This window comes from Mytilus edulis, chromosome 10 (assembly GCF_963676685.1).
Source record: "Mytilus edulis chromosome 10, xbMytEdul2.2, whole genome shotgun sequence".
Classification (NCBI taxonomy): Eukaryota; Metazoa; Mollusca; class Bivalvia; order Mytilida; family Mytilidae; genus Mytilus; species Mytilus edulis.
In genome coordinates, this window is record NC_092353.1 from 31,428,545 (window position 1) to 31,455,872 (window position 27,328).

At 30.7% G+C, this 27,328-nt stretch overlaps 1 protein-coding gene across 2 annotated transcripts; it reads left to right on the plus strand.

Annotated features, from left to right (window-relative positions):
• Positions 1-9,790: 9,790 nt before the first annotated feature.
• On the plus strand, positions 9,791-26,739 carry LOC139490893 (T-box transcription factor T homolog 1-like). Of its 2 annotated transcripts, none has more exons than XM_071278026.1 (7): positions 9,791-10,154; positions 11,953-12,217; positions 15,045-15,182; positions 16,933-16,994; positions 17,559-17,617; positions 21,791-21,952; positions 24,564-26,739. In XM_071278026.1, exons 1-7 carry the CDS (start codon positions 9,904-9,906, stop codon positions 24,944-24,946), a joined length of 1,320 nt encoding a protein of 439 aa, XP_071134127.1. In that variant the 5' UTR covers positions 9,791-9,903; the 3' UTR covers positions 24,947-26,739. The 2 variants fall into 2 exon arrangements, with proteins under 2 accessions (XP_071134127.1, XP_071134128.1); XM_071278027.1 differs by having other exon boundaries at positions 21,794-21,952.
• The last annotated feature ends 589 nt before the right edge of the window (positions 26,740-27,328 follow it).

The window sequence follows — 27,328 nt, forward strand, 5'->3', positions numbered from 1 at the left end:
CTGACCATGCATGAACTATTTGCCACTGGACGTTAAGCAACCAACAATCAATCAGAAAATATGTAAAACCCTACTGTGACAAAATCAATGGACTTTCTTATTTCTTCTTGTATAGTAACGGTCGTAATAAAGTAATGATGCGACTGACAGTAATTTACCATGATGGTATTTTAATAATACATTTTTTATTTGCTATTCTTTCTTTTTTTGCCATTTTTCTATAACATCATTGTATTGTTTTCATAGACTTTTGACAACCATATATACGTATTCAAAAAAAATCAAGCTTGTTGTAATGTGTGATGCCATATTTTACAGGGTGTCACACATGTAGATAGTTTTCAAAAAGAAAGTCTTCGAGTACAAATATATCACCCCTGCACGATAAGTCAATACTCACATGACTTTTGATGAAGTCGTTGACCTCTAAATTGGCTTAAATAATTTCATTAAATTTCTTGGTTCAGGAGCTGCAACGTCCGATCTTATCATTTAATATAATTGACAAGAATAAACCTATTTTAACTAAAACCACGAATGACTCGTACTGATAATCTAAAAATCATAAATATGCAAATGAAATGTTACAGAATATTCTAATTAGATATGACATTTGTAAACTGTTTTTTAAACAAATATCGAAATAAGAAACATTTTAAATTAATGCATATATATTATTTCTGACTTTAATACTTCGTTGGCGACTAACAGGGTAGTTGTTTTACCTGTCATCTGGGTATTTCAATTAAAACACGAAGACAGTGTACTATTTTTAGTATGTAAAGATATGAAATATAACTCGAAAGTACCCGTTTTACTAAATATATACTGTCATGGATCTGTCAGTGGTTGTCTGTATAATTTGTTTTCCACGGTTTTTTGTCCTTTAAGGAATTTTGAGTTGATGGCAGATCTCTGATGCTTCTGTTTTATATTCATATCTTTTTAGACATGTATCGATTTTGGATAGACAGTTGACAAATGTCTTTCTATTTTTGTTTGTGTCGTTGTATCTCATTGCGTATAACCGATCTATCCATGTTTGATATAAAAAGGTAATGTTGAAAATGGAAATAAAGAATCAAATACGTAAGAAATTAAATAAACAAGTACATATAATCATATAAAAAAAAGAGAAAAGATACAAATAATACGTAACCATATTTAATGGCACCACCTTTGACGATAACTCATTTATTACAGTTTGAGGGCAAAAAGGAGATAAAATGTTAGAAACTCTTTCTACAAAGTAGATATATAGGATAATATTTATCAAAACAAACGAAGAAAAAAGAATAATAGAATGTCGAATATCATCATCTAGATTGCAAATTTGACGCGGTCTTCTTTTTCAAAACTGAGTTTTTTATGCTTAAAAAGTAAAAGTATCGGAAGAAATTATTACAAATAAACAATGGAAAACAAACTATGCCGAACAAAGTATACATTTTTAATATTTCAATCGATACAAAATTGAAAATAACGTCAGATAAACGAAGACATATAGGTGCGATAACAAAGTAACTGTAATATCCGTTCACGAAAAGCCACTGCATAAACGGACATAGCGAACGAGTTGGGAATTACGAAAACGGAAAATCAACAATAATAACAAAAATATGTCTCTTTTGTCGTTAACTTCAATATAAGAGTTTCGCATATGAAGACTTAAATAATTATAGCCGTTCATTTTGGATTAATCATTTTAAAGTAAGTTTCTATGGAGTAAATTTTAGCCGAAAAATAATTGTTAAGCAGGAAAGATTTGTGATTATTTCAAGCGAAAACATCTTCAAGGTCTTTTTTTTTTATCCAATTGAATTTAGATTGGTATTTACTAGGTTCGCTAGTTTTAGGGGTGCAATTTGTGCCCATCTGATTACCTACAACATTTCGTACATATTGTCCATATGAAGTCTGACGTAACTGGGGTAAATTTAAAAATCTAGCTTCTGTTTTTTGTTTGTTTGTTTGTTTGTTTTAGGTTTTATATTCATATATTTAAATCCTATTAGCTTGAAAAAAATTGTTGGTCAGTCTATATTTTCAACAATAGGCAAACAGTATTTGACCGCATGGAAACATTAGACATACAAGATACGTTGACAAAATCAAGACTTATTTTGACATTCTTAAAGAGGTAAAATCAAACACGTTCATATCAAAGCAAATGACAACTGATTATCACACAAAAGGAGTGGACTACGGAAAAAAGGGATGGACTACGGAAAAATACAATTGAGAAAAGAAACATTAACAACAGGAAAGAAAAAGTCGTGCAATTAAAAAAGAAGATGTGACATGATTGCCAATGAGACAACCCTCCACAAGAGACCAAAATGACACAGAAATGAACAACAATATGTCACCGAGCAAAGTAAATACCGCATAGCCAGCTATAAAAGGCCCCGGGTTAAGTAAGAATTATTTTTGGTGAATCATATTACATGTGTTTATATGTATGGTACAGAAGACATCAACAGGACAGATAAGAATCACGTCGGAGAAAAATCAGCAATATCATGACAAAAATAGAATGCAAAAGAAAAGACCAACAACAGTTCACAAAATGCTTCATTAAAAACACGGACAGAGCAACACGCAACCCACCAAAATTAGGATGATCTTAAGTGCTCCGGAAGGGTGAGAAAATCCTATTTACTCGTGGCACCCGTCGCATTGCACATAGCATATACAAATTCGGTTGAAATATCTGTGTATTTTTACAGATACTAGTTTATCGTCAATATTTTCCCGGTCAATATTAATATATATCAAGAGTTGTATTTCGTTTGGTCTTCATGAAGTTTCGTCCTATATTGTAATCCACTACATGGCCACATATAAATTAAATTGGTCCTCATATGTCCAAATTTATATGTACACCTTTTCTTTCAGAGAAGCGTCCAAAAACTATCTTGATATCGAAGCTGTTGTGTTGATAGTCTTCGAGCCCGGAAAGCATCAGCTCATTGGTTAGTGATTCGACATTGAATTAGAGAAAACATTTATTTTTTTATTTTTTTTTATGAAGAAAACTAAGCTTCTAGCTGCCACAGGCTATATGTTTTTGTGTTTGTTAGATCTTATATCTTTATGTATCTTGCCCGACAAGGGCCCATGATTGGCAAAATGAAATAATGTCCAATGTCTGTACATAACGGGAACCTAGTGCTGTTAGTAGAAGCATGTTCTTCTTTCTACGATCTTTTCTTCGGTAGCTGTTGTACATGCTCAGCTATGTTATCTGAGTTAAGGGAATTCCAGTCAAACAACGACCAAATTTAAAAATTATATAGTATAATACAACATAATGCCTTGTAGCTTATTTTCATTAAGAGGGTTTTCAGTATATCAATGTATTAACTCTTTTTTTATCATGATGTGTCATTTTGTTTTTATATCCCACAGAAGTAAGTATTGTGGAAAGAAGTTTAAAAAATAACTTAATACTATCAAAATAATGCACTCAGTAAAACAAAAGGACAATTAAAAATCGCGTATTAGAAAATTAAAATATCATGAAAAAAATAGAATTTTGGACGAAAATACCAATTGTTTCATTTAAAATATGAACTAAACAATTTAAAATATGAACTAAACAACACCATTTTACTTCCATGACAACACGAACCCCAACAAATACCAGGGTGAATAGTTGTGACACCCGTTGTATTTGCACATATAGCATATACAATTCGGTTAAAAGATTCATTCGGCGAATATAAGAAGTTTAGAAGTATATACATTTTGGTTTAATTCGTGAGTGTTTAAATTTGACTTTGAGATCATTTTTATAAGCATAAGCATAAGGGGACGACCATTTGATATTCTTGGGGAAGGGGGGGGGGGGGGGGTGTATGTTCTGTGGTAGTTGGAAAATAAATTTCCTGACTTGCAATGTATTGTAAATAAATCTCAGCAGGTCTAATCGAAAGTATGAGATGGCACCAGATTCTTCATAAATTCATTTTTTTTCCAAAAAAAAAAATTGGGAAACACTTTCCAAATCTTTTACAAAAGTATATTAAACTATTATTTAAATATACTTGAAATGACTGAAAATTGGTTTCATTTAACATGAGGTGTATTTTCTCAGTAACACTTATCTCACTTTTATTACAGGGCCATACTGACTTCATTGAGGCAAATGCCTCATGTAGGAAATTTCAAAAGCTAACGCTTGTCTCCATGCATATCAAATTGTGTTCACGTCGAGTGCCTTGCAAGAAGCAAGTTCTGTTGTCCCTCAGACCTAGCCCCTGGTGTTTCGGGATCAATGTTTCTTATGTATTTGTCTTTTGTTCATTGATTGCCCTTCTGTATATTCTGTTAGTGTGGCATTCCTTTTGTAGTTTAGTAATTTTGTTATTAACTTGATCATGAGTTCAAAAAAGGAAAACAGAAGCCACAGACTAAACTATGTGAATTACATTTTTGCTTTATCATGCATATTGATCTTTTGATGTTGTCCCTAGAAACTTAAGTCTTACACTGAATCTATACATTTTGCTTTGAGACCAAAAGATTGTCAAAAAATTATTAAAGCAGAACTTGCATTTTCAGATTAAAAAAGGGTTTGGGGAACACCCAAAAAGCATGATTTTGCATCATTTGTTCTATAGCTTCTTGGGGTTCAGTAGCCCCAAAACACATTCAACAAAAAATTTGCCTCGGTCCGCTCGGCGAAACATGTTTGCCAATACTTTTAAAAAAGGTTAGATACAACAAAACTTTAATACTGTGTGTGTGTGTGTGTGTGTATGCATTTACATGTATATGCAGTTCGGAATAAAGAAGATTCATTTATGCAGAGGAGGAGGATTAATTCTGAATAAATGGTACATAATGACTTGACTATACATGTATTATTTATAATAAACAAATTATTTAAAAATTGTACGTCTTCGAATATTATAAATATACTAGTAGTTGTGAAAATAAATAATCAGTCCCTTGCTTTAATGAAAATGAAAAATCTTGCTTCAATAGTGCAGAAAATAGATAACCTGTCCTCTTAGTTTACAAAAATAAATAACTTATCCAAAACAAATCCTCCCTCCCCCCCCCCCCCCCAGAATATCAAATGGTCGTCCCCTAAGTAGTTATTTACAATACATGCACAATGCACAGCGTACCGAGATAATTTTTTTTAAAACTAACGTTCTTATATATAGCAATATAATCAAAATATAACTGAGTCATTTTATTTCTAGTTGTTTTTTGCCCTATCAGATTACTCCTTCGAATGGTTCAAAGAATTAAATAATTCTGTAACATTGGAAAAGGAATCGAATTTATTTTCTTGAATTTTGTGAATGGTTTCGTGTGTCTTTTTTTCGAACACATCAACGACCATTTCAGGCTTCTGCATTTATTTTTGTTTACTCTTTAAGTTGAAAATAAACAACAATGATAAAAAAGATATTAAAATGAAATAAATTGTCTTCTCATGTATATTCATCCATGCATTCCCTTTTTTCTTTTTATTATTTATCACATTTTAAAAGAAAAAGTAAAAGTAAATAAAAAATCAAAGTAACAAGTCAAAGTAACGGAACTTCTGGACCAGAGGGTAAAATCACATACATACATTGTTAAATGATGTACGGGAAGATTTTAGGCAGGGGATAAATAGTTGAGTGTATCTATATGTATTTCGAAAACATGGAAAATGTATTTTGAAAGAGACATGGATGTATATGAAAACTAAAGGTGTCTTTTCTTTTACTTAATATTTCTTTTGATATTTCTAATATGGGATTTTTTTTCACCTTTTTCATTTTAGTACACAGCATTTATTTACTAAATAAGGGCACATGCGTCAAAGTATTTATGTAAGCGCGGAATTCCCATCAGTCAGATTTGTGTTGGTGTTTATAGGCAAACTCGTAGTGCGTGATGCATGTAGTATCGAGAAACTTAAAATGGTACTTTCTTTATTAGAGATCTCCCCTTGTTAATAGTGGGGTTCGTTTCGCTCTATTTTTATTTGTTCAATGTAATGAGAACGTGTTTGTCTTTTCGTTGTCTTTCTATTGCATGTCGCTGTAAGTCTAACTCGACTAATGCAATTTGAATGCTTTCTATCTTTATTTCTCCCCCCCCCCCTGATATTTGTTGATCTTGTTTTACTATTTTATCAAAAAAAAAGCTGTCATCTTTTTCTTTTTCTTTACTCTTATATTTACACGTGATCGTGAAAACATACAATACTATTACAGGCTATTCAATGTCTCTAAAAATATACCAATATATAGTAAGTACATGTGTACCTATTGCACCATCTTCGCTAGCCAAGGGTTACGATCCACTCCCGTGAAGAGAACGGGGGTGGATCGTAACCCTTGGCTAGCGAAGATGCTATTGCACAAATATGTAGTTTAGAAATTAAATGCTTGATTTTTTTTCTGTTCAAATTTACATCCTTTTATATATAATCAAGGAATTGTATATTTAAATATACAATTCCTTGATATAATATATCTGAAGTAAAATATTATATTAGTCACACGAATAGTAAAGCTTTTATGACCACAAACCAAAATAATTTTTTTTAAGAAACTGTTCATTGAAACATTCATCGTCTGACTATAAACAAAAATAAAGACATTTTCGGCTTCGATTTCATTTAACAAGAAACTTAAGTTGTATATTATTATTTACGGATAAAACAAATTTAGAAAAATTGTCACATTCTTCGAAGTAAAATCTTTTCAAGTTGTGTTTGAATAACTAAAACACACAAAATAAAAGTTTTATGAGTGACCACACGGGATTTTAAGGATTTTGGTTTCAATTTTCAGGTGTAACGCCTAATCTTGGCACATACTCTTTAATCATTTCCAATCATGACGGCATCAAAGGCTTCAACCTGCATCTTTTAGACTTTTTATTACATGTATTTATTAATCTTCAAAAGGACAAAGTGAGCAATGATATTCTTATGGGAGGTCATGCTTGTTATCAACTTCCGTTTCGGTCTCTAGATGTCAAGGTGTGCCGTCGTAAACTAATAGCACCAGACCCTACGTGATGCTGTGTTGAAGAAGAATCGCACCATTTCCTGTGATGTAATTAATCAATTTCACACTTCTTTACTAGTATTATTAGCGACTATATAAAAGTTGTAAACGTCCAATTTCGTGGACATTATTAAATATATTCTTAACAAGCCGTCGTAATTGAGTCAATAAATTATTGGAGTTTTTGAAATCCAATAAAGTTCCTATAGAGTGGATGAGATAGCAAAGTTTTGAGATAATAAATAAATCTCTTTTATTAGGTACCGTGGCTAATCAGTTACTCATGACAAAGTGGACACTTTCACGGTACTGTTTGTCTGAAATTAATGTACAAAACATTATAAACCTCAATAAAATAAAACCATTAGACTGCAATTTAAACAATTTGTACAGATGATTAAAATTGAATCTATTCTAGCTTTTATCTTATTATGTATACTTTAATCTTTATTGATACTCGTTTCAGTAGAAATTCAAACTAAACTTACCAAAAAAGCAACATATTTCAAACTTGCATTGCCATTAAAAAATTGTATATTCAAACGAATACGGATGACACTGCCAAAAAATTAACATAGTAGTATTACGTACATGGGGGGCATATAACAATTCATTAAAAAAAACAACAGCAGAGCTATAGTAGTCTCAGAGTAGATGTACCATTGAAAAAAAAATGTAATTCAAAACAACATTCGAATTACTACTTTATTTTGACAGATATGATGACACATACATTTAAAATTTAGAATCAAACTCTGGTAGTTAGAAAGGGATCTTTGGCTTTGTTGTACATGATTCTATAGAAAACATCTAATTCCATTAATTTCCAATTTTTACGTATATTTGATAATACAGACAAAGTATTTGTCACCAAACTGTTGAAATGAGAATCAAAAGATTAGCTAAATGAGTAAATAGAATTCCGTCCCCTTCTATTTGTATTAGACAGCGACACACTTAGGCTATTCTACATTTTCCCACAGAAATGCCAAAGTTTTATAGCCAATCATTTAAATTTCAACACTGTCAATGCATTAAGTAAAATGTCTGATTTCACTCTTTTTCGACAATAATTGTAGTAAAAACATTTTATTTAAATTTCTACGGGTGAAGTTCAAAGTTGTCTAGTCCAGATGGAATGAGTGATTTGTCAGCTTGGTCTGACCATAGAAAATCTATTATGATTAATCTAATTATTGAAGAATGGACAAAATCATTAAATAAACACAATATTTGATAACCATATGTCATAATTCTTACAATAATGATGAGATTACCGACTTATATGTGATTAACTAATAAACATCGACATTACACACACAAAAAATGGAAAAATATACCAAATAATATGAGCTTTCAATTTCTTTTAGTTTCAAATAATTTTTTTGGTACTTATATATATATCTTTTAAAATTATTGCATCAATAACATTTGTCTAAAAAATAGAAAAAAAATCTTAGCTTAGATGTACATATTGAATTGTAAGTGATCTGAGAATATATATATAGAAATGCCATATGGAATCTAAAAATAAAAATCTAAAATACTGTTAGACAATAAATATAGTAGAAAAAGGATATAACATGACCTTGTATGCACTTTTTATATTTTACGATTTTTTAAAAAGTTATTTTGCTTACCTAGGCAAAAATATATTTTTGTTATCACGTAAAACTGATAACAATAGCAGCTTTTCGTTTCTTTTGTGTTCCATTCGCATATTTCAGTTAAGCTTTTGTAATTAATAAATAAAAAAAGTTATATTTTTGCAGTGTAACAATAAATATTGCTGATAAAAAGGATTTTTGCTTTGCAACTCCTTACTAATAAATACAAAGCTTTCCATTGCCGTACATGAAAATAAGTTGTAGACAACACTATTCCCATTTTAGCTTACCGGTCAAGTATTTTACAGTTTTCTAAAGAAAACATCGTTATAAGGAAACAAAATATAACTGTTAAGTTTGAAGCAACGTGAATATTTTCAGTTGAGCAAATTTCCCAAATGTGCATGCAAACAAAAATAAAAAAGTATCATTCCTTTTACTTTTGTGGACCATAACATAATCTTTTCAGCTACATGAACTATTTTGATATTTAGATAATCATAAAATAAAACGAATCTTTATTATCTGTTTTTATATATTGATATTATATTTGAATCAATATATCTTCTCGATGAAGAAGCTACTTTAGGATAAACGAAGCCCTTTTATGAAAACTTTTTTTTAAAATAAAGAATGAATGGAACATTTTATGGCGGATAAATAAAACCGTTCATATAAATGAATTTTCCTACCATTAAAATAAATAAATATAAAGTTGTAGGTATGTCCTTGCATGAAAATATATGCGGGGCTACTTATGTTTAATATCCATATGACAACAAACGCAGGTATATATCAAAACCGCTGTCACCAATATCATTTGAATTAAAATATAAAATAAAATTGAAAAATAAACAATGAAAGAAGATACGTACATTTGTTTATGATTTTTTAAGATCTATTATTTATTTTATCAGCAATATAATAATTGTTGTTTCTTAGTTAAAATAGATAATTAAATATCAATTAACTAATGATATTTCTTTGAAAATTTAATTATGAGAAATAAAAAAGCATTTGACAACAACCAATCGTTTAACTTCAGCCACGCCCCTTGTAGGAAACCGTTGATTGTGATTGGTTTAAACCCGTGGTGGAAATCGGCAAGATCAAAAGACCAAATGATAAATATATACCTTAAGTGTTAGTTCGTAAACATGTGTAATTCATTCTTCGAAACACTTTACATTTCCGAGTGAAACATTTACTAACACGTTGAATAGAAACGGACTTCGATAAAATTGACAAATATCTATCCAACGCTAGATTCGATGCCTATGTGTGAATTTAAAGTTGAGCCGAAACTCGAAAATAAGATTTTGGATTTAGACAATTCCGCTGAAATGAAATCCAACCAGGTTAACTTGACCCATCTTTTAAATGCCGTGGATAGTGAAATGACCATCGGGAGTGAGAAAGGAGACCCAACTGAAAGACAGTTAAATGTTAAACTTGAAGAGAAGGAACTATGGAGCAAATTCAAAGAATATACAAACGAAATGATAGTGACAAAAAATGGAAGGTAAATATTTGAAGTTTATTTACACTTTTATGATACTGAATATACCGTCATTGTTAATTTGTTATGCTACTATGTTTCATGCTTATAGGAAACTTAGTTTTCTTACAAGTATATGCTTAATAAATAAAAACATAACACAGTCATAGAATGGAGATTTTGTTAACTTTTGATTATCTGTAAATTTTGACTGGGACTATTAAACAAACTAGTATAATATTCCCAGATTTAGAAAATAAGATTATTTTTCAAATACTAAGCAGAAAAATCCAACTGTTTGACAAACATCTTCGTATCTTTATCATAAATATATATCGTCATTAAATTTTGTTGATTCAAATCAAAATTTACAGAATATTATTTAAATTGAAATAATAAATTTTATTTCGCACGTGTTCGACAGTTAGGAATATAAATATAATAATTCAGGTAGGGAACAGCGTGCACTTTACTCGTCCTATTCATTTCCCCCAATGTTTTTATATTTATGGTGTCCTAAACAATCCAAAACTTTTCTAAAAGTTAAATTTGACGTTGCATAACGTATTTCTTCTATTCACAAATGAATATTTATTGGTCGATTTATTTTATTTATACTGCCATTAATTTCTGTAAATGAATGAAGAAAATAAAAATTTAATTTCATATGAGTGTATAAATCATTTACGTCTAAATGTGCTTTGTTTCGCTTCTAATATTTTTGTGTAAATAAAATTATTTATGATTATTTTTAAAAATTATTCCATGCAATATTTAATGATCGTTTTAGTAAATATTTTGGAAAAGTAAATAACCTCTTATGGTGTTAAAGGATCGTCGAGAACGTGTTAGGCTTCCTACACGTATGTGTCAAGTTTCTTTAGTAAGACTTGTCAAAATTTCATCTGATACACAACAATTTTCTTGTCAACACTTATACTAACTTATTCAGACAGATTACGCTGACTTGATTTTTTTGCAAGGTTTTCAGGCCAGTTCCCCTGAATAAATTATATATACTCAATTAAATTTACTGTCATTTGGTGTATAATTAATATTTATTTTAAAAGTATCTAAACAGAGAATAGCCCATTGGTAAAGAACCAATACTCTCATTTAAGAAAATTTGAAAGGCATATATAATTGGAATAAATTTAGATAAAGATAGTTGCATGCATTCAAAGTATCCATGAACCTGCATGCTTGCGGTTTGAGTTAAACCCTAAGTTCCCAAGTTGAAGACCATCGTGCAAGATAAATAAATTGCCATTATATGTATTAATGTAAAAAAACAACGACATTAATTTAAAAAATCAACAGGTCGCGATTTACTCTATGAAAGACTTAAGTAATTTTAATTTTCAGTTCTATATCTGATACAATAATGTAAATATTTTCTCCCAACCTGAACCCACTGGTCTGAACTATTGTAGTTTATTTAGTTACAAAGCTTATCATTATCCTACTAAGAATATTTTAGAAATACAACATTATCTGAAAAATGCAGTTTAATAGAAATGAGCTCCTGATAGAGTACACAAATAAAACAACAATTTAGTGAAAGATTAACAGATATTTTGTACAAGTATCAAAATACAATTCACATGATGACCTACTATAAGGCGATACAGTAAGATAATAAGGTGTACATTTATTACTAATAAGAAGTTTCTAAAAATTTGATAGATACAATATGTCGAATTCCTTATTTTTCTTGGCATAAATACATAAATTTTCATATATATATATGCTTAAGATTTTATATAAGTGCTGTATAATTATCCAAAGCTTCTTTTTGACACATGCATACATTTATTTGCAGGCGAATGTTCCCCGTGTTCAAAGTTAATATTTCTGGACTAGACCCTAATGCCATGTACACAGTCTTACTGGACTTTGCACAAGTAGATACTCACAGATGGAAGTACATCAATGGAGACTGGGTAGCCGGGGGTAAGGCAGAACCTGCTGCCCCTAACTGTGTCTATATACACCCTGATTCCCCTAACTTTGGAGCCCACTGGATGAAGGAACCAGTTTCTTTCAGCAAAGTGAAACTGACAAACAAATTAAATGGAGGCGGACAGGTAAGAAGATACTTTTTTTTGTGTTAAACTAATATTTAAATGAAAGTCTTGAAATGACTTCTGCATATTTTTGCGACTATTTTCAAATATATAAGTGCAATTATTGAGGATATAAAATATTAATAATCTTCCATTAGCATATTAACCTATATTGGTTTAATATCACAATCATTATGTCGGACAGTTGAAAATATAATGTAAAAAGATTACATTTTAATAAGCTATAACATATATATATATAATGGTTTTCCGCATAGGGTAACATCATTGGCAAATAGTATAAAGCCAAGAATATGTGGTTAAGCTAGTCGGATCACCGGGTATACTGAAGACTTCTCTTTCTCGAATTTATCATATCATAAATCGCAAATTCTTTAGAGTACCCATTATTTATAGGAATTCACGCTTTTTGTCCATTTTTTTATGTTTGTTCTTTATGTAGCTACATCTCATTGGGGATATCTATAATGTATCTAAATTAAACTGTAAAAAGAACAAAAAAAGAAACGAACTATTTATGGTTTCAAAAGTATAGATAAAAGGAAATGGTGATATAACGTCAATGAGATCGCAGCAATTCTACGATAAAATTCCAGAAGGATAACTAGTGGGACCTTACTTTTTCCTTTACAAGATATTATTCTAAGCTCATGTTTAACTTTTTACGAAGTTCTAGCTCCAACTAAAAACTTGTGATATCGCAAATACTCTCCATTGTAAAAATGTGATTTAAATTCTTTTTAGGGTAACAGATTAATAATACAATTGCGTTTCAAAAACAATTTATTGGACAAATGCAATATATATATATATATTATTTTCTTATCAACATCCCCATAACAAGGAATCGTTATGTGGTTTTGGCACATTAATTTTTTTTTTAGTTCGATTCTTTTTTATAAGTTTGTTTTCTACTTTTAAAATTGAATATAGTTCTACCTCCAGTGAGTAAATGATATAAAATTCAAATTTGATTCAAAGTTAAATATCCCCCATTAAATTTTTATTGTTTCTGAAGAGGATATTTAACATCTCCAAAACCAGATAATAATATAAACACTTTATAGCTGTGTGTAAGATTCCCTTTTGATGTCTTTAATTGTTTTTGATGTTTATATTTAATTTCTTGACAATTTTTTTCTCGATTTCACAATAAAAATTCTACGTTAAATAGGGGAATGAAAACTTCAGAGAATAAAAACAAGATAGATTTCTCCACCATTGTAAACTTTGGATAATGAAACAAGTAGATCTGAACATGTCCGATTTTATTGCGTAAACGACTATCCGCTGCTTCTTTCTTTTTCCTTTTTTGCTGTTATTTGTTTTTTTGTTTCTTCAGTCTGACCAGCGTATTTACATGTTCTGTCACATCTCCAATTATTTGTTTCAATCTTAAATTGCAATACAAATCTGTTAATCATCCAATACATATACATCTACAAATATACACATACGTTGTTGGACTTGTTTGCAAGAATATGTCGTTTGTTTTGTTTTTTTTTTGTTGCTGGTTAACTGTCTCAGACACTGGCGTATGTCCCATAGCTCCTTTTGTAATAAAAAAACATTTACAAAATCAATAGAGGGACCTGAAAACAAAATTTGTTTTACACTAAAATTTCTGTAAGATGACTGAACGTGGATGTCGGTATTTAAGCATCGGTCGCACAACCAAACGGACACATGACTTTTTAAATGTCGGAAAGAAAAAGTTTAGTGCTGACCATATTTCTGTACCTCAGTAAAATCTGGGAATTAGACCATTTTGAGTTATTGACCATTTTGAAAATTCAAAATTTATCAAAATGGATCTGCCGAGGAAGATTCAGACACAGTTTAAACGTGACATTAAAAATTAAATCAAGCGTTGCCACGAATCTCTTTTCACGGTTGTTTATATTTAACTTTTTTACGCCCAGGAAATTATTAAGTTTTGTGGTCCATTGAATCTTTATATTAAGAAGATTTATCATAATAATGTATCTCAGAAGGTTATTATGAACTATATACAAATCACTGATATCATCATTTAATCCCATATTAGTATTAAAATTGCAATCTTTACAGTGCATGCTTCTTAAAGTAATTTCGCCGGTTATCAAAATAAAATCTGAAGGAAGAAAAATGTAATTTTCGTTGAAGATCAGTTACTTTATCAAATTGAACTTGAGATTAAAATTCAAAGCTTCAAGTTAGCATTACAAAAAATAATTCCAAATGGGCAAAACATATTCTAGTATATGGGAGAAATATTTCAGTATGGAATAAGGGACGCTGTCGCAGAGTTCTCGATAAGTGGTGGTCCTAGGGATTTGACCGTGTTGGTCCTAGGGATTTGACCACCACCTTTTTGGAAGGACCAACACAGTTTTGGTGATTTGCAATAGAAATGATAGTTAGGAACTGCATAGTTTCTTCAACCACCAGGCAAAAGAAGATTTCGAGAACTCTGGGCTGTCGTATGAGCCGTCGTGAATGATATTTTTTTTCCTAGTCACTTTTAGACCCTATCCCACACTTTTCAGTCCAAATCTACACCACTCCATAAAGGTTAAATGATATTTTTACCAAAAGAAACAGATATTATAGCATTGTTTATAACATTTTCCAGAGTTCTGTAAGGGGAACACATATACATTGACATTATAACACTTTCGCCTTGATAAGCTTTCTGTTTTCATCAGATCATCTTCAAATTTGTATGAAATTTTCCACCCACTATAATAGAATATTTTCATTGAGATACAGCTATTTTGAGCTGAAGCGACATAATGCAATAATCAAATTAATATAAAATATGCAAATCATTTATTTACATTAACAGATAATGTTGAATTCCTTACACAAGTACGAACCAAGACTTCACATAGTTAAAGTTACAAACAATCAGAAAAAGAAGATCAGTAGTTTTAACTTCCCGGAGACACAGTTTATCGCCGTCACTGCCTACCAAAATGAAGAGGTGAGTTTTATTATATCTCTATTTTGCTAAAATATTTGTATATACTGCAACTGCTTTTAAAATTTATTGCATTTTTACTGAGTCAGAAATATAATATTAAAAAAATTGACTGCTGTTTGCTGATACGGTCCAAAGTCGTTACTACCGATCTAAATAAAAAATTATATGTTTTTCCTTGGACAGTTAATGGCCTGTTATTCGTCTATAATGGAAGAACAGTTTATTGTTATTCGGATAACCTTTTTAAAAAGATCGCCACTATTCCATCTTCGAACATGTATTCTTATTTTCGTTTTCTTCATTCATAATTATAAAGAAAAATACAATACCATGACAAAGAGATTTTTTTCAATTTTGAGATTGCAGTTTGTGATTATTTTATTTCGGGGTACCACTTTTGCCCGTTTGAGAGTTGGGGATATGGTGAATCCTGTTTCTCAATCAAACATCAGTTTTCTATGTATATAAAGTGACGCAGTGCTTTGACGTTGTTTTTGGGGATCCATATTCGTCTGTTTTTTCTTTTGGTCAAAGCGTTGTCTCATTTTCCAATAAATATTCTCTATTGCACCCTCAGTATGGGACTACTTTTTATCAAGTTTACAAATAACGCCATTGAATATTCCATACTTCTCTGAATGTGTTGAAAAGGATTTCAAGTAAAATTGTCCTTTCGGTATAGCTACTTTTTTAATTCACTTAATTTTTTAGTAAAACAAATCTGACATATCTTCTAAATCAGTATTTGAACTTATACATGCAATGTCTGTTTGTATTGCTGACTATCTGTGTGGACAAAAAGCTCTTAATTTCTGATTTTTTCCAATTATTTCTCAAACAAGTCAAAATTTATAAAATTGCGTTCCAATCTAATCATCAAATTGACACGAACTCTTCAAAGAAAAGATTTGTACCTACTTATGAAAGTTTGAAGAAATCAAATAGTCATTTAATATGCAATTTGATAGTAATTTAATTTTGTGAAGCATTATATTAGGTAATTGGTTATATCTTTCAACACAAACATTTAAGATAAAGAATTTAAGATTTGCACAGTTCTTTAGTTTTTGTCACATCTTTGTGAAAGTCGATATTGCCCCGACCATGTCTCACAAAAAACTTTAATGAATTCTGATTATATTTGTACAGTGTTAATAATCAAACGTCCGATTCAGATACAGTTAGTTTTCGTGGGAAAGTCCTTCGTAATGGTTCTTTTTGGTCTACGTAAGGATTTCTATAATTTGACCGCCTGTAAATCATGTTCCAAAATTAACGCCTGTCCTTTCCGTTTAAGGCCTACAGATATATTTCACAGACAATTTCAATTAATGAACCGCTTCGATTTAACACGTAATTTCTGTGGTTTGTCAAAAGTCATGGGAATAAAAACATGCTAAAAAGAAATACCGTGATATAATAATATTGATAATATAATTATGTTTCGGAAAAATACAAATAAATTCAAAGAAAAATTGGCATATTTGTAAAATACAATTAATTCAAAAGCTACAGTCATTTTTCTTGATTTTGATGGTTTTTCCTTGAAAACTCTGTATGCATTTATTTCCGTTGAAACACAGTTATATTGTTACGACTTATGAAAATGACACCGTATTAATTGATTGTATACCATTGAAATATGAATCAAATAGTTTAAAATCATGTGCAATAAATCCGTACGTGAAAAATAAATAGATTTTTAAATGTTTAAATATTTACAATTTGTAATATTTTTCTCTCTTTGCAGATCACAGCACTCAAAATTAAGCATAACCCGTTTGCCAAAGCTTTTCTGGACGCTAAAGAAAGGTAAGAAGGCGCCCAGATTATTCTTATTGTCTCTCAATGACAAACACTGTCCGTTGTTCCAGACAGGAGTAAGAGATGTTATATATTTGAGTTAAAGACTTCAAAGAAAGGAAATGAAAATAAATTAATGTTTTCCAACTTGAATTTGATATGGTTCTCTCGAAATTGGATAATTTTTATATTGTTTCAAACAACAGTGGTATATTTTAAAGTGGTAGGAGTGTTTCTAGTGTGGTTTATTTGAAAAGTTGTACAAACGGTGCACTGGATTGGTATAAAGTCTTTATGTAGTGTTTGAATTGATAACTTGTGTCAACGTATCAGTAAATATTGAAGTGATTTATTATTTCATACGAACATGCAAAAGTATTTTTTATACGGTTGAATTTCATTGCCAAATATATGAGCTCTATAACTTCTAACTTGGTTAGACAAAAAAGAATGACGATTCTTTGTTTTTAATTATTTATTGAATATATTTTTTTTTTTTAATATTCAATGTAGTACTGTCGGACCTGTTAACTTGTGCATTTTTCTTACGTTGCTTTTTTTTTTGTATTTCAGACCCGATCAGAAAGATTTTGTAGACGATGTTATAGATGGTCAAAGATCTCTGTCTCACTGTAAGTTTAATTGAAATTCAGAGGTTTTATCAATTTGAGGTTCACTTTTGTCACTTACTTTCACCATTTTCAGTTGCAGCAAGTATCAATATCATAACAGCATGATTATGCTTAGTTAGATCTCGGATTGATGTGAGCACATATGCGTGTATATAACCCATACCAAGGAACACAATATGACTACACATTGGACATTTTTTGTATTAATTTATCAAACATGTGTAGCATTGTATTTCAACGGAAATGATAGACGTTAAATGAGCCTATGTAAAATGACAAATTTGACAAATTAGTAATTCTGCTGCCCTTTCCATCTTTTTCTTAAATATATTATTTATGTTATTCCATATTTAAAAAAACAAGTAAAATGCCAACGTCAAGTTTAGGTCATCAAATAAAAATTCCACAAAGTTTTACACAGGTGTTCACTAGTATTCCTAGGAGAAATCTTAGTGATTGTTTTTATTTCCAGGCCTTTTACAATTTCCATTCATACACGTTGCTTGACATTTCAAAGGCATAATCAGTAAAAGTTGTCTTAAGAATAATTTTTCACAGACTTATCAATTGAGTTAAAAAGATTTAAAATGAAGTATTGGATATTAAAGTGATAGTTTTCGTTCAATCAATCTGAACTTGGTCGAATTTGTCACGTAATTGTGAAAGACATGTGATAAGTAACCAGATAATTATCAATAAATTATTAATGGTAAATAAAATGACAGAATTCAATGGATTATGAGACAAAACATCAATACCAAAACATTGCATTCTTGTCTTGCTACGAATTAAGATACGTTAACTTTTCATACAATAGCTACACGTATACAATGATACTCCGATATATTTTCATTCAGTTTTGCTTGTGCGATAAAAGCGGCAGATATGTTAAAGTATTGTGGAATGCTAAAAAATAATTGGGTATTGATGTTTTTTTTAAATTTCAAATCAAGAAAACAATTGACATGATTTTGAGAAAGGAAAGATGAAAATACACTTGATGCATCCCATAACTTTATATGTTACCAATCATGACCCTCTCTCGTCAAGTCTTAATGGCATAAATATGTCCTCAGACATATGGTGTATAGGTTGTTTTATGTTGTACCATGAAAGTAATATTTAAATATTACTTCCATGGTTGAACATACTTTACTGGTTAAAATCAGGAGCTGCAATACTTCTCCTTGACGATGTCCTCCGTAATGTCACCATGAAGTAGTTCGAGTACCCTTAATACCACTTAGGTACTATTCACCTTCAAAGGTACCGACTTCTAGATAAACATTCGATCAATGTTTGACACTACTATTTATAACAAACAGATAAACACTGATATGTGACAAAATAAACAATTAAGCAAATTTATATTAAATATTTAAAATCATCTTTTGCTTGTTTTTAATAAATACATATTCTATTTTGTGATCATTCGCCGTCGCTTCCCATTATGATGGAAACACTTCGTTTTGTTTGTTTCACGGTAGATATACCCAAAAGATAGTATCTACCTTTATTGAGTATTGTTAAAATTTACTACAAAATAACAAGACGGCGATAATGTAAATACAAACAAAATTATAGTTTCCGAAACTACACTCGCTTCTCCTCCTGGCAACATTTTAAAATTAATTTACAAATAAAGTTTTACGATTTACAAGATAATCTTGGTAATTAATAAAGTTGAGATTAAAAAAGATAAAGAAGTACTTGTATGCACATTTACATTTGATGGATAAAATGAAGATACAAAGATATATTAAATATACAAAAAAGAAAAAAGTTTTCTAACACAAGTATTGCATTCATGACAAAATCATATTCTTGAAACTAATGATTGTTAAAAAAAATATATAGAAGGTCTGGTAGATCCGAGTAATACTCGCTCTATGATTCCATTAACCAATATTAAAATGATAAATATAACAAGCCACATTCCAATAAAATTGAATATTAACTACAAATAAGTACATTATAAACAAGAAAGGCGTTTTATTGCATTACCTTATTCCCATACTTCTATTGATAACAATTTTTTGATGAAAAAAGTTTACCTTGAAAAAGCCAGGATAAATTACGTTTATAATTCATTATAAAAAATCGTATCTCATTAGATAGTTTGTAAAGAAATCATCCTCCGAAGCAAATAAACGTCAAACCAAAATGTCGATCTATTTTTGTACTAATTACAATAAAATAAACTTTGATTAAACAAGTTAAATTGACACCTGCAAAATTTATTAAGTAAATACGCAATTTTCTCTATTTCATATTTGTAGAGTCAACGCCCGTGTAATGTCCAATTACAATTCAGATTTTATCAGAAAAAGCAACATGATTATAAATATATCTGTATACTATATCTGAATGAGACCATCCTTCCACAGTTTTTTACGGGTGGTTGATATTCAATTACTTTATAACCGTTAAATTCTGTCATCACCTCATTTCTCCTACATTCACAATGGCGACCGCCTACGTCGATATCGACACATCTTAATTTTATTCTACTCTCCGACTCATGATCGTAACAAAATATGATTTTGTATGATATACAGTTTTGATATTGATATCCCTAATTTGCTGCAAAAATATTTAATTTGGCGTCTTCAATACAAAATGGGATGATTTTCATATCGCTTGATCTGATGATACACCCTCCTCAATTGCTTAATAAAAGAGTCATTTAACCTTTCATCAGGTCACTTACGTTGCTTTGATGAAAAAGTAATTATCACTTTAAAGTACAAAAGGGAAAGCTAAGCTATGCCATTCCTTTGTCATAACTTCACCTTTGAGACTTGGAATCGTCAGGTTAATTTAAATACAGACATACTTACTAGTATATAGATATAAGAAGATGTGGTATGAGTGCCAATATGTATATGTTCCGGACCATATGAGTATTTGGACCATACGCGTATGGTCATGACCATATGCGTATACTCATATGGTCCGACCATACGCGTATGGTCCGACCGTACGCGTATGGTCGGACCATATGAGTATAATACTCGTTTGGTTATTAACGGGCCGGACCATATGAGTATTTGGACCATATAGGTATATTTATTTTTCCAAATTACATTATAAACGTTTCAATAATACAAGAACTTTATCTAAAAAAAACAGTGATGGTTTAAAACATGACAATTTTTTAATTTTATAATAAAAAAAACTACGTAAAAATTTAATATTGATGCCATAGTTAGTTTTCATCGCTAGTTACATTAGTGCATGTAGGCTTGGATGACATTCACTTTTTCACATTTGCGAGTGAAAAACAAGCCTTTTTTGCAGCTGCGTACAGTGATACCGAGGTCTTTGGCAATTCTGATGTCTACAGTGTTTTTAAGAAGCTCTAGATCTCAAATATCGTAAAATGGTTGACTGCAATACACCATCTTCACAACACAACTTAAATAAACTAATAGTATGCTACTTTCCAGTGACTTCTTATGTAACAGTTCATTAAGAAATTTTTGGAATTTAATTTTTTAGTCGACATATTGCCATTTACTCGTAATAACAAATCGGTTATGACCATCGGTAATGACCATCGGTATAAAATGTGTTTACTTTAAATTTGACAATTAAGTAAAATTAACAATGTGAAACTTCTTATTTTTATTTAGCTTATCTTTTTATTATAATATAACGATACAATTACCTATATGATAGCGTCTTTTGAATGAACGGTCATACCATATGAAGAGTTTAGAAGTATTAAAAGTAAACTGTAACAGAGTGTTAATTACCCCGACCATACGCGTATGGACCGACCATACGCGTATGGTCGGACCATATGAGTATATACCCATATGGTCATGACCATACGCGTATGGTCCAAATACTCATATGGTCCGGAACATATATACACATTAGGCGACTATTTTCCCTTAATATTATGATTGAAAATACTCACAAGTTCAGAACATTCAGTTTTACTTGTGATCATTTTTAAACGTTAGAATTTTTGTGAATAGAGCTGCAGTTCTTTTAAACGCGGACGTCTACGAAGACACCCAGTTTTGATTTTGCTTTTGTTTCTTTATAGCAATAATTTCAAGATTTTATCATTTGAAATAGTGAAAAATTCTAAAATCTCAAAAATTTGAAGATGTATTTAAGACTTTAAAAAGTTCCATTTTTAACATTGTTTTTATTTTTCAGTAGCAGGAGCTTGGTATTTACCACCAGGAGGACATGGCTTGGTTCCACCGCCCGCTCATCAATTCACTAATGCCCTAAACTTGTCCAATACCCACTGTGACAGACTGAGTCTAAGGAATACACGAACATACCATCCTTACCAAAGACGATCTCCACCTCATGGTATGTATTTTATTTAATATTTGGATTATATAGGAAAGTTCTTTGTTTTAAATTAACCAAACACTTTTTTCGTCAAGTTGAAAAAAGACTTCGGAATCAGATTGAAGGTAATAATGATATCACAATTAAGAGAGAGCGAATATCAGAATAAATAGACAATGTTATGAGGAAAAATAATTTCGGGGTGTTTTTAATCTGACTTAGAGGTATGGGCTTTGCTCATTGTTAAAGGCTGTACCACGGTGACCTACAGTTGTTAATTTCTGTGTCTTTTGTCTCATTGGCAATCATACCACATCTTTTTTTTTTTTATAGTGATATAGTTATAAAAAGAATTAATATGATATAGCTATAAATAGAATTAATAGTAAGAAAAAAAGAAAGAATGGTATCAGTAAAGAGCGAGAATGATATCAGAATAAAAAGGCAATACTATCAGAATAAATACAGAATAATAAATATATGTAATAAAGTCAAAGTCAAAGCTTTTATTGATTTAAAATCCAAAATCTGGATTATGTATATATACAATAAAAAGGTTTCGATTTCTGTATTTTTAATAGCAAATAAACAACTTATGCCACTCGGTCACCGAGACCCCGAAATGAGGAGAGAATGGAATCAAAATCTATTTATTAATAACACTTCTTGATACAATTTTTTTAATCGCTGAAGTTTTGTTCCCATGAATTTATTTTTTTAATTTTAACATTAAATATATGTAGTCAGAAATGACAACCTTATTAGCACTCCTGTCAGACATTAAAGTCATGAACGTAATAAAGTCACATCTTATGTCGCCTACTTAATACTATTTTAACGCTAATTGCCTAATAAGGAGATGAATCCTTGTTTCGACTGGTCACTGTAGATCATATCGCTTGGAACCTCTTGTAATGAAGACATGTATCACTGTCTGATCTGGTCACTTTAGATCTTATCGCGTTGACCATTTTAGTACTTATAAAGTATTTAAACATGCAAAACAAACGACCAAACATGTAGTAAATAGAGATGTCCCCAACGGACTTAAGCGTGCGGTAAATTTAAAACAATTAACACGCCATAACAATAGATTTTATTGCTTTCTTGGCGTATATGAGATTCCAATAAATGAGACATGAAAAGATTCATATTAAATATGTCTATGGGATCTAAAGTCTTATTATTTTTATGTGTTTTGAAATACTTTTCTAGTTTTCACCTAAGTGTTATTTCGTCCCCTCTATTGTGGAAGTTTATTTGTATTAAGTCGTCCCTCAAGATTTTCAAAATACTACAAAACAGGTTTTGTGTGGGACGGTATCTTTGATAACAATTTTTAATTCGCCATTAATTTGTCAATTAGCCTAGACAAAAACTATTACAACTTTAGTTCTACCTTTGTTAAATATTTTAAGATATGTTTGGGGATTTTTATTACAATTTCTTATTAAGAAATAAATTGTTTAGTTTTAAATCATTTCACGGTCTATGGAAATTATTTCAATCCTTATTTGCTTGAGTTAAACGATTCTTTCGCCTCTAAAATCCGATTTTAAACACTCGGATAATAAAGGTATTTAGTTAGTATAAACACAGTTATGTGAGAAAATGTCTCGGAAAATTTTGGTTCGACGGTCTTCAGCAGAGAGGTATCATTATTCTCCAAAAAGGACCATTTTTGTTATATTAAAATCAAAAATTAATTGATTCCACGAAAAAAATAATAATTGCACTGTGAAGAATGAAAACAATTATCAATTTATGCAAATATTATAAAATTCATAAATAAAAACACATATTTTTTACTAAATAGGAAAACACATCAAGATTTGAAAGATAACAATTAATTATATCCAAATATTACAGTTGGGTATCATAAATATGTAAATTCCTATCAATATGAAAGAATACCCGGATATTTGCATATAAATTGTTCTGACAAACCAGGAAACATAATGCTTGTCTCTCAATTAATTAAAATGTTCAACATAAAACATTATAGTCCGTTAATTTATCATGTTTATCTAACCTTTTACTTTTCATTACAACAAAACTTTATTTTCCATTGTTATGTTTTCTAATCAAATTTGTAACTCTAAATGTAAATAATTCATTATTTTTATTACTTGATACACTGAGAGACCTCTGTAATACAACGCGTATGTTCATTTGCCAGAACTTCGAAGGATAAAGACGAGTCTTAGAGATTTTTTACAAACTCAATATGCCAATTTTCATTATGCTTACCACAAATTAAAAAAAGAAATCTTAAAATATACACATCGAGATCCCAGAAATGATACACACCATTTAATCCATTAATATTTTATGCAAGTTGAACCAATTTATCAAATGTTGACTCGAAAAGAAAGTGTGGTAACAGTACTGGATATGCAGCAGTGCGAAAGACAGACATTTTCTGACAAAACAACATTAGCAGACTTTTCTCATTTACCGCCCCTTTAAAAGCTTCACTGACCTGAAGATAGTTAAAAACTTCGAAATTGTAATCGAAAACAAGGAGGGGATGAATAATGCAAAAGGATTTATTACTTTTTGAGAACTATATACACATGGAAAGATGATCCCATACACAACTTTTAGTAACTTTTTTCTTCTTTTTCAGCCTTTTCTAGAGATGTCAGTCCAAATATACCTATGTTAAACATGGATAGCTGGCCACATATGGCAACATCTTCTCACAACGTCCTGTCCTCTAACACCTCACCCCAGTCACAATACGGGATGTGGATGAGTGGTCACATGGGTAACATTCCAACCAACCAGAGCTGTTCTGTACCATACATTCGATCAAACCCGTCGTATCCATCACTAGGAGTAGCACCAAGTGTTCCTAATGTAACTGTGTCATCTTGTAGTGTACCAAACTCTTTAACCTCGCAGTCACCTCTGTCACCATTCGATTCTTGTGAACTGTCTTTTTCCTCACCAATGAGAGACTCTTTACGGAACAATGCATGGAGTCCACTGACGCCGCCACCTATGTAAAATATTTGAACCAATTTAATATGTGATATTACAATATTAAGAGCTTCATGTTTTATATGTTTTATGAAATGCATGGTTTAATAAGGGCAATTAGATGCCAAGTTTGTTAGATTCACGTAGGGTGAGAGAATATTGCTGATATGTATGTATGTTTTAAGAAATGCATTATAACGGACAAGGAGACGTGGAGTTTGTTAGAGTTACGAATGAAAGATTTGTGATTGATATGAGTTGGGGTATTGAACATTTGAAAATGAATGAGAGATCTGCGAAAATGAGAAAGAATACGAGTTTCCGAATGATTTGAGTGTTTGGTTCACAAAAGTTGTACCTTAAAATAAACTGAAAAACTGCTCTTTTGTACGCAAGTTTCAAATACATATGGCAATTGAGAATTGCTGCAGTGGTTCTGTTATACTAAGATGTACACAGAAAGTGTACTTGTTTCGCGATTGTCTCGAAATTCCTATAATTCAGTATATACACTTATCAAAATCAATGGTACCATTAAGATATGTGTTTTATAACCCCAATGCCTGGTGAAACCTAAAATCTATTGATGCCCAACAGAACCAGAAGCGGTCTATCCTACTTTATTTTAAAACTTCCAAAATGCAACAAGAATTTACTAGTTGCTTAAGTTTAATGTAAGGATATCGAGATACAGTGCAGTGTAATAATCTATGGTTAGCAGTGATTAAAAGGAAACAAATTAAATGTATGAGTGAATTTGACAAGAATCGTTTGAACAGGTGTTGAAAGTAAATAGATCAGCGAAATCTACAGGTAGATGTTGGCAAAAACAGTATACACAAATCTTGGATCCTTTCACAAGTTTTCAATGAACACCTATTTATTAATTTCTTGTACTCGTCAGATACCCAGTAAATCACTTGATAACGGTCAATACAGTCTTTATTACTGCCCATTGCTGGCAATACCTTGTTAGAAAAGGTGAAACTTTTTAGATAACCTATAATTTATGTGATTTCTGAATTTAAATTATTTAACTAAATCTGTAATTCAAAATGAGAAGCAGATCAAAGATTACCAGGCTTATGCCAATTGACTTTTTTTTTCTATAAACCTCCCTACATTTTAGTGGGAGTCTGTTGGTGACAGTAGAATATTGAGGGGTGAAACATAAACTTTCTTTCTGTCAAATTCTTCATTTAAATTTACTTTGAAAATAATGCACTATCCCAATTCTATCAAATACCTTTATAACTATATACATCTAAGGCAAATTATGCGATTGTCTAGTTATTACACTGTCGCAACATTCCCATAATTCAGAAAACAATTTCAGAATACATATTATATATTTATATATAGAAATACAATGATAAATTAATTAGAAAATATGAAATCGGGTACGGGTCAGTTATCCCTTCGAGCATGAATAAAATGCGCAAACTCGGGTGAAAAAATAAAGCAAAGAATAACACGTCTGATTGATCACGTTTCTTCTTATCGTTTCTGTTATACTCCACCCACCCACCCACCCCACTTTGTTTGAAAAGGAGGTGAGCGAACAAACAACCCTGTTTTTATGGCGATGAAAACTATGCATGTTTACGGTCTTGGTTACATTTTATGATAGAGTGCTGTTTGTATATAATGATAAATGTATTATATTGTATATGGTAAAATAAATACTGGATATATAGAGTGAATAGTGAGAGCTATAAGGTGCTATTACTGTTATTGTATACATGTGTAATTATCAATTAAGTGAACATGTCATGTGTATTTTTGAAAAAGTCAAAAAGGCAATAAAAATTTAAAATCTATTTCGTTTTAATTGATTTTTATGAAAGTTCATCAATGGGACAAAGTGTAGGTGTATGTTGAGTCAGTTAAATGATTCCGAACATTGGTCATTGATAATTAATAGCCACCATTGCGTGACTTCCGACTTTTAATCTGATAAACTTTGCTGTTTATGCAACTTTGCCAAATAATACCATGTGGAAGATTACGAACTTACTCCTACACTGATAGACATTCAGGAACCCAACACTCAAAATTAAATGGAGTTGAAAATAATCATAAATTATATTGGTATCTTTTCCGCGTGGTATTCAAAACGAAGGAAAATCAACATTATATGTGAAATTGTACCAGTATCATAATCACATACTAACTGCCAGGAGATGTCGATTCGCTTCCATGTTCAGCAAACATTTCCATAACTTTTGTCGCACTATCCAGTCTCTAATTTCGGAGATGATTTGAACAAAACGATAGAACGAGAGGACAAACTGACACCAAAATACACACTGGTCTGCTATGTAAAAAGTATGGTGACCGGTTAAGGCCATTTCGCGTTTTCGCCTTTCATATTCTATAGGGCATTTTCTACTTCGCGTTTTCGCGATT